This window comes from Eumetopias jubatus, unplaced genomic scaffold (assembly GCF_037043125.1).
Source record: "Eumetopias jubatus isolate StellerSeaLion01/CBP00866 unplaced genomic scaffold, mEumJub1_p1.0 scaffold_8, whole genome shotgun sequence".
Taxonomy (NCBI): Eukaryota; Metazoa; Chordata; class Mammalia; order Carnivora; family Otariidae; genus Eumetopias; species Eumetopias jubatus.
Genome location: NW_028274814.1, coordinates 45470963 through 45483968, shown reverse-complemented (window position 1 = coordinate 45483968; position 13006 = coordinate 45470963). Strand labels below are relative to the sequence as shown.

The 13006-nt window shown below is 39.3% G+C and overlaps 1 protein-coding gene across 1 annotated transcript; it reads right to left on the bottom strand.

Annotated features, from left to right (window-relative positions):
* Nucleotides 1-455: 455 nt before the first annotated feature.
* C3AR1 (complement C3a receptor 1) lies at nt 456-8753 on the bottom strand. Its single transcript, XM_028121145.2, has 2 exons — nt 8610-8753; nt 456-3922 (listed from the first exon to the last, which is right to left on the bottom strand). Exon 2 carries the CDS (start codon nt 3910-3912, stop codon nt 2458-2460), a length of 1455 nt encoding a protein of 484 aa, XP_027976946.1. The 5' UTR covers nt 3913-3922; nt 8610-8753; the 3' UTR covers nt 456-2457.
* Between the last annotated feature and the right edge of the window lie 4253 nt (nt 8754-13006).

Sequence of the window (13006 nt, the reverse complement as noted above, 5' to 3'; positions counted from 1 at the left end):
TTCGGGAGGAGTTGGATCTCCATCTGGGACTTCCTGTGAATACTCACAGGTACTTACCAGAGTTTTTCATAAGAAATGAGGGAATTCCAGTTGTAGGATTTTTTTTTCAGAATACTTTTCCAGGGATGGAGATCTCAAAGGGAATCCAGAAATAGCAACATTGAACCTTTATAACTATGCCATTCACCCTAATATCCTGTACACTAAGTGCAGGAGTTTGGGACTTACACCCAGGGTCTTGTGAGATATGTTGGGACTTCCAAGAGCCTAGCTAATTGCCATTATAGCAAGCCTCCAGCTACCCACTATGAGATTAATTTGCTGTATATTTAGAGATTATGACATATTCTGAATGTCAAACAATTAAGAGGATCCATGAATCTCAGTCTTGCAAGGAACCACAAGAAAGAAAGCATTTATTCATATTAAATATATAAGAAGATTACATTGGAAGGTGACAGTGCGAATTTTACATCATGTCAGACATTGTTACCTCACAATTGAAAGACTTCCCAGTGATTTGCAATTTTTCTACATAGTACTTTATTACTTGTTTATAGTCTAGAGCCTCACCTCAATCACTGAACAAATAATCGTGGCTTGCAAGTCTAAAATCTCTCATTTTCTCTCTTTTTTTTAGATTAAATAATTATATTCCGCTTAGGTGAGGCTATATTGTAGTACAAACAAACCTGAGATTTTAGAAGTTTAACACAATAAAGTTTATATACACAGACAAAAGAGAAGGTGTTAGAGTTAAATAATGTTTGTTTTTTTAATGAAAGGATGGAAGGAAAGCTATATGTATGGTTAGAATGGATCCACAGAATAGAAGAAAGTGTGTGGTGATGAGCAAATTGAAGTATGATGATTAATGAATATTAGGATGATGGATAAGCAAAAAATACGAATGTGGATAAATTCATCTTTCAAGACAAGTGATCTTATCATGTATATGAAAACTAGTTGCATAATCACATGATTTATGGTAAATATCAGAAGAAATGTCTAAAATTGTTGCAAGTATTATTTCTGGGAGATGGGAGTGGGAGGAGAGATTGGTCGGGCAGAGAGGGGCAGGAAACGTCTTATATTTCATTATAAGCCTTGGGTTCTCTTTAAACTATATGCATCTATATTGCTTTAGGAAAGATAAAAATTAATTTTGAAAACCTAAAGATATACCTGGTGAATGATACATATGTGTAGCCATGCTTTACAAAGTTGGATGGTGGGCGCCTGGGTGGCTCAGTCGGTTGAGCAGTCTGCCTTCGGCTCGGGTCATGATCCTGGAGTCCCGGGATCGAGTCCCGCATCGGGCTCCCTGCTCAGCAGGGAGTCTGCTTCTCCCTCTGACCCTCCCCCCTCTTGGGCTCTCTCTCTCTCACTCTCTCGCAAATAAAAAAATAAAAACTTAAAAAAAAAACAAAAACAAAGTTGGATGGTATTCCTGGAGGGTACTCAGTCACTATGCAGTGAATTCAAGGATTACTGCTCCATCCTCCACCCTCTTTCTCTTCTCATTGGAAATGAGTGTCTTAGGGAATATTAGTTTCAAGCAAGAGGAGAAGAACGATTTGAATCTTATGAAATTAGAGGTTATTAGATGCACAAAGTCTAATATGGAAGACGATTTAGAGCCAGGAGAGGAATAACCCTAAAGGAGCTTAGGAAAGGGAATGGACAAGAGATGGTTCTATCAATGGGCAGATTGAGTAAACAAATAGAAAACTCCCCAAACTGCAGCTTACATGCCATTTTATGAGTCACTTTTCAGATGCCTTAGCAGCCCATCTTTACACAGTAGATGCCTCTTTAGTTGTAATAATGGAAACTTGGAATTCCCATGTCCTGTATCCAGGAGTATTGCAAATAGCAGACATCTGACGTTGTACTCTGCTCCAGGCTCAGTCTCATAACTGCTTGTTTTCATTGACTTTTTCTTTTTGCACCTTCTTTTCATTGAAAAACATCACCACCACCACAACAAAGCCATAAAGAAATGATCATTTTTCACTCAGGTAAGACTAGATGAAACGGTTTTAAATTGAATCTGGGAGGGGATTTGTACAATACTAAAGAAAAAAATGCATGATGGAAAAATCATTTTAAAACAGACTAGGTTCTCATTGATCTCAATGGCTTAGTTTGGGATAAAAATAGACTAATTTATACACTGATTCTCTAATTGTATCATTTATTAGAAACGAGAGTTTGTTAAAACACTTGCTGGGGCCCACCCCCAGAGATTCTGATTCAGCAAGTTTCTAGGTGATTCTAACAAGTTACCAGGTGACACTGATACCACTAGTCTCGGACCATACTTTTGAGAACCTATGGATTGATTCTTTGATGATTTCTGAAATCCCCTGCTCAGGATATCCCTCGTTGTTTTAGAAACATGTTGCACTGGGTGAATACCTAAGAACCTCTGCTTGGGTCAACGGCTCCATATCGTCACACATTTGTACTGACGCTGTTTCTTTCCAAAAAGACTTTGCTTTGGGGACAGCTGGTAGAGTGTGTGAGGTCTTCACTGAAAGCTGCCTCCAGAATGCCCTTCATGGACTGCTTTGCTTTCTTCCTGAAATCTTTTCCTAGGAGGGCATAGAGGAAGGGATTAAAGCAACTATTGGCAGATGCTAGAGCAATGGACACGTGGTCCCAAGACAGCAGAGCTTCTCCAAAGGGAGTTTCTGGGCCAAAAAACAGTGACAGGACTCCAACGACGTGGTATGGAGCCCAGCAGACACAGAAGACAACCACCACAGCCATGGCCACTCGCAAGGTTTTGATCCGAGTCTTGGTGAAGCGGCCCCGTCGCATTCGGAAGATAATGAGGCCATAGCAGTTCAACATGACAATAAAGGGCAGAAGGAAACCCACCACTAGCCTAGTGATGGTTATTGCCATCAGGGGTGTTAGTACTTGATTGTCATATGAAAACTGGCCTAAATCATCATCCTGGAAATCTTGGGTTAGCTCGTATGCGTATAAGGAATTGGTGGAAGTACCAGAGTAAAGCTCTGCATCAGTAGAGAGAAAAGTATCAGAGTTATCTGGTGGGTCAATTCTGTGATCTTCAATGGGAAACCCACTGGGGATTATAGATGAGACCTCATCAGGAGGTTTAAATAAATTATAATATGGATGTTGACTAGATAATTTGGCTGAATCCATAGGGAGTGACTCTCCAGAAGGTCTTTGAAATGTTTGAGAATAGAGGATAGTGGTGGCTGTCCAAGGAAGATCATTTGTTTGTAAAGAGAAAGACTCTAATCTATCATCCATTTCTCCAGGCATCTGAACAATGGAGTTGTCAAGAGACCCATTTTCCAGGAGATCAATGGTGAAGTCTGAATAATCTAATGAGCTGTAGAGACCAAAATTGTAGCCACACATATAATGGTTGTCTACAGTGAATGTTTCCCGGTACATGAACACAGGTATACACATTACAAAAGCCACCACCCATATACATCCACAGATAGCAAAGGCTGTCCCCACATTGCGGTGATTCTGGCACCAGATTGGCTTGAGGACCAAGAGACAACGATCCAGGCTAATGGCAGTCAGCAGGAAGACGCTGGCAAACATGTTGAGGATGATGATGGAAGGGAGGAGCTTGCAGAGGAGCCAGCCATAGGGCCAGTGTCCTTGGAGAGCCAAGTGAGCCAGGGAGAAGGGCAAGGAGAGGCAGCAGAGGAAGTCCGCCAGTGTGAGATGGAGAAACCAAACCGTGTTCACTGTCCGCTGCATCTTGAAGCCAGCCACCCACAGCACTAGGCCGTTGCCTGGCACTCCCAATAAGAAAGTGAGGCTGAGAATGATCATGGAGAGAATGACTTGGGGTTCATACCAGGGCTGTGAGGGTAGGTCAGTTGAATCGTTATCAGCAGAGAAAGCCTCCATTGCTAAACTTCTATAAAAATATAAACAAAAATATTAAAACTATCTTTTTTTTTTAAAAAGCATATCCTTAGAATTATAACCCTCTGTAGAACTACAAAGGCCCCTGTTTTATTTTTATTTTTTATTGATTTTATTTATTTATTCGTCAGAGAGAGAGAGAGAGAGCCAGCACAGGCAGGGGTAGAGGGAGAGGGAAAAGCAGACTCTCCGTCAAGCAGGGAGCCCGGCGCGGGACTCGACCCCAGGACTCCGGGATCATGACCCGAGCCGAAGACAGACACTTAACCTACTGAGCCACGCAGGTGCCCCCGAAGGCCCCTGTTTTAGTTTGTATTCCTTGACTTCACTTCACAATGGACCACACAGAAACATTCTGTGATCGTTAAAATCTGCCATATCAATTTAAATGTGTATCAAAATCATAATTTCATTTGGAAGTCCTCTATCAGTGTATATTTCTCCTCTTTCTCGCACTTCCAATGTCTCAGTCTGCCCTGGTTCCTTTCCTCACCCGCTGTTCCCTATTAAATAACTGGGGGCACCTGGGTGCCTCAGTTGGTTAAGGTCTGCCTTCGCCTCGGGTCATGATCCCAGGGTCCTGGGATCAAGCCCCACATCGGGCTCCCTGCTCAGCAGGGAGCCTGCTTCTCCCTCTCTTCCTTGCTTATGCTCTCTCTCACTATCTCTGCCTCTTTCAAATAAATAAAATCTTTTTTAAAGAAAATAAAGACATAACTGAGTCTACACCTTTTTTTGTGTAGTGAGTCATTTGAAAGTCTGGTGGAGGGAATGGATGGACCTTCTGCCCTCACAGAAACGAGAATATGTAAACTTAAAATCTTACATACCGTTTGAGTGGTGATGGAGCTTCATAAAGCCCTTTCATGGGTCTAAAGCTGGGAACCTCTGCTCTAGAAGTTATTGTTTGTCCATTTAGCTTATTTGGTTTGTTTTGTTTTGGTTTGGTTTGGTTTGGTTTTAAAGATTATTTATTTATTTGACAGAGAGAGAGAGAGAGCGCGCGTGCACAAATAGGGGGAGTGGCAGGCAGAGGGAGAAACAGGCTCGCCCTGAGCAAGAAGCCTGACTGAGCCACCCAGGCGCCCCCAGTTATGGCTTCAGATACAACCTCATCTTTTCCTTTTGCTTTCAGATTTCTCAAGAGTTGTTTACCCTCTCAGCATTGATTCCCTCATCACCCGTCATTTCTTTCTTGTTTGTTTTTTTCAGTGTTATTCATAAATATATACACATATATTCATATATATACATATGTGTATATATGTATGCATATTTTTCTTGATCAAAATGTAACAAAATTTGATTATTCTGTGCATATTTAAAAATTCTTTAATTATGGCAAAATACACATAACACAAAATTTACCATTCTAACCATTTTTTAAGTATAAAGTTCAGCAGTGTTAAGTATATTCACATTATTGTACAATTAATCTCTACCACTTTTTCACCTTGTAAAACTGAAACTCTAATTCTATGCGACACAGCTCCGCCCGCACTTCCCTCTTCCCTCAGCCCCTGGCAAACTACCAGGCTATTTTCTGTTACTATGTATTTGACTACTCTGGACATCTCATACAAATGGAAATCATACATTTGTCTTCTGGTGTCTGGCTTATTTCATTCAGCATAATGTTCTCAAGGCTCATCCATGTTGTAGCATATGTCAGAATGTCTTTCCTTTTTAAGGCTAAATAATACTCCATTGTATGTAAACACCATATTGTTTATTCCACTCATCTCTTGATGGACATCTGAATTGCTTTCATCTTTTAGCTCTTGTGAATAATGCTGCTATGAACTGGCATGCATATTGTTGTATAAACTGCTTTCCTTTTTCAGCAAGTCTCCACATTATGCAGTAAGATTGTACCTTAAGGAATACTCAGTCTTCATCTAGTTTTTTTCCAACCGTCCCCAAAACATTTTCTATAGCTGATTTGTCCACAGTTATAGCCAGTCTAGGATCACACTTTGCATCAGAACGTTATGTTTCTTAAGTCTCTCTCTCTCTCTTTTTAGCATAGTTTGTCTTTTTCAAGGATGCTAGCTTGTTTCAGGGTCTGTTGTTCTCACCACTCACTTTTTACCCTTTGTAATTTGTAATGTTTTAACCCCTTGTAATTTGTCTTCTGCCCTATCACGGTGCTAAAATTACCTCTAAATAACAAATCCAAACATGGTTCTCACTGTCTGCATCCACCTCTACATTCTCTTGGCCTCTGTGACATTACCCTCCCCTAATTCCGAAGACTCCCGTAAATGCACCCTACCCTATAGCTTTCTTGAACAATTCACTATTCTGGCTAATGCTGTTTACTTCTGTCTGGAATTACGTCCTTCACCTTAAACTCCTTTGTCCTGCATCCTTAATCTCTGCCTCTTGAAATCCTAGCCATTCTTCAAACAAGCTCAAATATTATTCTTCCTTGAAATCTCCTCTTATAGTCTCAATCAGAAATTAGTTCTTTAACCTCTTAAATTTGTATGTATATGTGTTGAACCTCCTTTCATATTCTCTGTGCAGTGATGCATTTTGTCTTGTGTTATAATTATTACCAGGGCTATTTTATCTATTACTCTGGCCTTAAATTTCATGATGGTAAAAATGAGTCTAGTTCTTAAGTGCTTGTTCTACTGAAGTTAGCACAATGCCTTATATGACATAAGGATCAAAGATTACTTCAGTGGATGGATGTTCATTTGGGGGGTTTGGTTTTCAACTAATTTTAAAATTCTTATTCTTATCCATTTAATCCATTAAATATGCTGTCTCTTCTAACTTCTCTTTTTTCAGTTTCCAATTCTTACTGGCTATAATAGCATTTTGTGTTTCCTTTCATAGAGTCCCAAAATATTTTCGTGACTTGGAATTAGTTCTGCTGAGCTAACCAAATGCTGTCGTAGGGCCTTACGTGATTAGCAGAAGTTAAAATAACCGAGTCAACAAAATAATAAAAAAGAAGAAGTGGTTCTCCTTCTCCTTCTCTGTAGCCTTATTCACGCAAATATTCAAGTCTTATTAGGATCCTTTCTTTCTTTGTTGTGCACGGCAGCTACCGTGATCCACTGTCCTGCTCCAATACATGTAGTCATATGGAGACCCATAAAACATTGAGAGGAGGATAGAATCAGAGAAGCTAGGACTAAAAGGAAACATAGCAATTATCTCTCTTGTCTCTAGTTTTATTTTGCAGTTTTTGACATGGAAACTCGGCAAATTAGGGACCGTCACATATTCACAACTAGGAGGGTTCTAAGATCTTAAGTCCAATGTCTGTCATGCCAATACTCTTTCCACTACAAAGAACCACAGAACTAAAAAGGCTTTGGTATTTTTTTTTTTTTTTAGATTTTATTTATTTATCTGACAGAGAGAGGCACAGCGAGAGAAGGAGCACAAGCAGGGGGAGTGGGAGAGGGAGAAGCAGGCTTCCTGCTGAGCGGGGAGCCCGATGCAGGGCTCGATCCCAGGACCCTGGGATCATGACCTGAGCCGAAGGCAGACGCTTATCGACTGAGCCACCCGGGTGCCCCCAGGCTTTGGTATTGTTAATAAAGGGAAAGGTACGGAGAACTGCACAGACTGAAGTGATAAAGACTGAAAAGAGGGGTACCTGGGCTCAGTCTGTTAAGTGACTGACTCTGATTTTGGCTCAGGTCATGATCTTAGGGTCATAAGATCGAGCCCCGAGTTGGGCTCTGTTCTCAGCACAGAGTCTGCTGGAGATTCTCTCCCTGTGCCCCTGCCCACCCCACCTTGTGCTCTCTCTCTTCTCTCTCTAAAATAAATAAATAAATCTTAAAAAAAAGATTGAAAAGGGTAAAATTCCAATATAAATAGAGTCATTGGTGTGAGCTATAGTTTAAATATCACATATCATCTGTTTTGAAATGAAAGTATGTATGAATCAGTCTTAAAAGCTTTTCAGAATGGACAAGATCACTTTTTACATTTCTCCAAGTGTTTTGGCTGAAAGATACCTCTACATTTAAGATTGGCAGAATTCTTTCTTTCTTTCTTTCTTTCATTCTTTCTTTCTTTCTTTCTTTCTTTCTTTCTTTCTTTCTTTCTTTCTTTCTTTCTTTTTTAGTTTTCAATACTAAATCGGCCAAAAGTAATTAAAAGGATAAAGAAAATCCTGAAACTAAAGTTCAATTATAATAGGAAAAGAAAGTAGATTCCAGAATCAAATACTAACAATAGGGCAACAGAGTCAGTAACAATAAGGAATAAACAAAAGAATAAAAGAAAAAAAAAGAGGAAAATGGAATGAGAAAAAATATATATACATAAAGGCAACTGATTTGAAGAGCAAAACTATTGTGAAAAGCTGGAACAAAGTTCAGAAAGAGAAACAGCCAATTTAAGAGAGGAAAAAAATGGCATGAAAATTCACTATTAGTTCTAGAATGAAAATATGAAGAATGAAGATAAATAGAAGGTGAGATATTTAGAAAAAGGTGGATGTGGAGACAAAACAAAAGAAATAAAATTTGGGGAAGGAAGGCGGGGAAGAGAAGATAATGACCCTCAAACCATTACTGGTAATAAGCAGAAGTAGCATGAGTTATCAGGTGGAAGTAGGGTTTCTTACCAAAAACCTGAGACAGTAGCTGAAGGCCTCAGCACCAGTCTGGAGGTCCCCACAAATCCTGTGTGGTTCTCACACTTACCTACAATCAAGTTTGTGAAGTATGTGTAGGAAATCTGCTGAGTGCTTTCTCTTCCCTCTTTCTTCGTTTCTGATGATGATAGATGAAACTCCACACTTTTGACTGCTATCTGACTTTACAGGATGAGTTTTGAAGTGAATCACTCCTCAGTGTTTCAGATAAGACAAGTGAAAAAAGCAGAAGTGGGAGGGGATAATTCTGGGATGTTTTCTGCAGGACACAGACTACGGCTAAGGAGAGAGTACTTCTGTACATAAGCTTCTCACTTGATAAGTTTTTGCTTGCATTTTAGAAATGCACACAAATGACCCTACGTAATGTGAGCGTGGAGGTGCTGAGTGGTTGGGATGCATGACCTGCACAATCCCAGGTAAGAATCTCAAATAGGATCTCTTAAATGCTTACTATATGTAAAGAAACATGCCATACGATAATCAGATTAATTAAGCTATGTTCTAATATTGAGAGATTCACAATATAGTAGGAGTATGCACCCCTACACACACAAAAAAACGCCTATGATACAACCAAGACTATAATGGCAGAAGTACCAATAGACGTAAAATAGTAGAGATCCCAGCGTCCTGGGATGGAGTCCCGCATCGGGCTCTCTGCTCTGCAGGAAGCCTGCTTTTCCCTCTCCCACTCCCCCTGCTTGTGTTCTTGCTCTCGCTATCTCTCTCTCTGTCAAATAAATAGATAAAATCTTTAAAAAAAAAAAAGAAGTAAAATAGTAGAACATAACAGGGAAGGCTACATTTAGCCTGGGGCAAACTAAGAAAGTCTTAAGGTAGAAGTAAGATCTGGGCAGGTCCTTAAAGAATTTTTTTTTAAAGATTTAAATTTTTAAAAAATATTTTTATGTATTTATTTTAATTATTTTTTTAAAGATTTTATTTATTTATTTATTTATTTGACAGAGAGAGCACGAGAGAGCACAAGCAGGGGAAGCAGCAGGCAGAGGGAGAGGGAGACACAGGCTCCCTGCTGAGCAGGGAGCCCAACCCAGGACCCTGGGATCATGACAGGAGCCAAAGGTAGATGCTTAACGACTGAGCCACCCAGGCGCCCGTTTTTAAAAAGATTTTATTTATTTATTTTATTGGAGAGAGAGAGCGAGCTTGAACAGGGGGAGGGGCAGAGGGAGAGAGAGAATCCCAAGCAGACTCCATGCTCAGCATGGAGCCCGACACAGGTCTCAATCTCATGACCCTGAGATCTTGACCTGAGCTGGAACCAAGAGTTGGACACTTAACCGACTGAGCCACCCAGGCACCCTTGAGCAGGTCCTTAAAGACTTCTATAGATAGGAGAAGCTCACATGCTGTTTAGAGTTTTTAAGTGGAGCAAAATGAGAGGCAGGTCAGTGGGAGAATGCTTCAGGTATTGGGGATGGGCAGAATAGTCAATCAATTAGATTGTTTCATCAGGAAGGAGTGTAGAAGATTGAAGCAATGACTGCTGCTTAAAGTACACCTCTTAAAGAATTCTCACTCACATTATTCTTTTATACGTACACATATGAAATAAAATTCACTTGGGTCAAATGTATTTGAACACTGTTGCCTGGGGTAAAGGCTTCAGTCCATATTAATCACCTTATTGTCCAAACAATATCTGCTCCTTCTCTTGTTTGCAGAGAAATCACCGCGAACTATTTTTTAAGGCAGAAAGACCCAAGAAAAATGACAAGAGTTGAGAATGATTGATTGACTGCTTGATGTCTATTGTTATCTAATGACAGGAGTAGTACATATAAGAAAGATTAATTGAAATAATACAAAAGTATAAAGGGTAAAAGAATGAAAATTTTTATTTCCAATTCCACTGCCTGGAAGTAACTAGTTTTAATAGGTTAGCATTCATTCTTTGTGAATTTGTTCTAAGTATAACACAAATCTTTTAAAAAAGTAGTTTCAAACAAAAATGGGATTATAATTTACATGTGATTTTATGACCTGCTTTTTTTGCTTAACAATATGTTGGAGCATATTTCCATGTTAGTGCATATAATTCTATTAATTATATTCTGTTTTTTTATCTAGTATTTGGAAACATGGAATAATGAAGGTATTCAGAAAGCACAAATACTAAGCATACAAAAGATAGTATTATCATGTGTGCATATATACACATTTTATATATATCTACATATATACATTAAATAATTCACTCCCATGTTAAAAAAAAAAACCTTAAATATAGAAGGACTAAAATGAACACTAAAATTTCCAGAACGCCTAGCTATCCTATTTTTACTCCCTGGAGGTAATCTCTTTCATAAATATAAATGCAATTTCATTACATATGTTGTCTTTGCTTTTTCTATTTATCTTTTCATATCAGGACATAGTAGTCCACATCATACTGTTTAAATTGCTCCGTATTATGCCATTTAATCAATTATTCCTCTGTTGACGGATAGTCTGTTTTTATCAATATTTTTTTAAAGATTTATTTATTTTAGAGAGAGAGAGAGAGAGAGAGAGAGAGAGAGTTCAAACATGAGCAGGGGGAGGGGCAGAGGGGAAGGGAGAAGGAAAGAGAATCTCAAGCAGACTACCTGCTGAGCGCAGAGCCCTATGCAGGGCTCAATCTCACGACCCTGAGATCATGACCTGAGCTGAAATGAAGAGTCAGACGCTCAATGACTGAGTCACCCAGGTGCTCTGGTTTTATCAACTTTTAAAGCAGTTACAAGCAATGCTCCAATGAGTACTTTTGTATTTTACACATCTATGAATATTTCTGTAGAATAGATTCCTAGAGTTAAATCGCTAAATCTAAGAGTATGTGCATTTACATTTTTGAAAGATATATAATTTCCTACTAAAGAGATTCCATCAATTTATACTTCCACTAACAGTGGTGAAAACATCTTTTCCACTTGCAAAAGATAAGGTCTTTATCATTAAGTTCAGTATCATAAACATGTACTCTACTCTTACTACAGACACTATGCTTTGTGCTGTAGGAGATACAGAAGAAATGAGAGACGTACATCATTATACCATAATAAGGGCTGCTGGGTCACTCTGGAAAAGAGTATGGAGGTTCCTCAAAAAGTTGAAAATAGAGCTACCCTACGACCCGGCAGTTGCGCTAGTGGGTATTTACCCCAAAGATACACATGTAGTGATCTGAAAGGGCATGTGCACCCCAATATTTATAGCAGCAATGTCCACAATAGTCAAACTATGGAAAGAGCCTAGATGTCTGTTGACAGATGAATGGATAAAGAAGATGTGGTATATATACACAATGGAATATTATGCAGCCATCAAAAATGAAATCTTGCCATTTGCAACGATGTGGATGGAACTGGAGGGTATTATGCTAAGTAAAGTCAATCAGAGAGAGACAATATCATATGATCTCCCTCATATGTATGTGGAATTTGAGAAACAAGGCAGAGGATCATAGGGGAAGAGAGGAAAAAATGACACAAGATGAAACCAGAGAGGGAGACAAACCATAACAGACTCTTAATCTCAGGAAACAAACTGAGGGTTGCGGGAGTGGAGGGGGGTGGGCAGGATGGGGTGGCTGGGTGATGGGCATTGGGAGGGTATGTACTATGGTGAGCGCTGTGAATTGTGTAAGACTGATGGATCACAGACCTGTACCCCTGAAAAAAATAATACATTATATGTTTTTAAAAATTTTTTTAAATTTTATTTATTTTTGAGAGAGAGAGAATGACAGAGAGAGAGAGAATGAGAGGGGTGAGGGTCAGAGGGAGAAGCAGACTCCCTGCTAAGCAGGGAGCCTGATGCAGGACTCGATCCCGGGACTCCAGGATCATGACCTGAGCCGAAGGCAGTCGCTTAACCAACTGAGCCACCCAGGCACCCCTAACACATTATATGTTAATAAAAAATATTTTAAAAAATCTTTCTATAAAAAAATAAAATAAAATGTTTTATCTGGTAAAAAAAAGGGGGGGCTGCTGGGAGGTTCCCAATGTGCCCAGAAACATGGAAGAGAGAAAGGCTAATTCTTACAATATAATTCTTACAAAGGCAAACAGATGCACTGAAGAGGTAGCACTTGAGCTAGGCTTTAAAGATGGGTAGAAATTTTACAGGCCCTGGTAGTGCAGAAAAAATAACATTTTATCTGTTTCTCTGCCCTAGGAGGTCATGACTTTGTTTAGTTGAAAAGGATGTTGACTTTTGAATATAATTCAAAGAATTAAGAGTCTTTAAGGTTGTTTCTCAAGTGGATTCAGTTTCACTGGCTCCTGTCCTTCTAAAGATTATAAAGTAATTAAAACCAGGTAGAGAACTTCCAGCTGTGATCTTTAGATTGCAGATCAGGAAGGAAATTATTGAAAACATCTTGTAAATGGTAGTCCTGCTTCTGGATGACTTCTGTCCCTTCTTAGAAAGTACTAG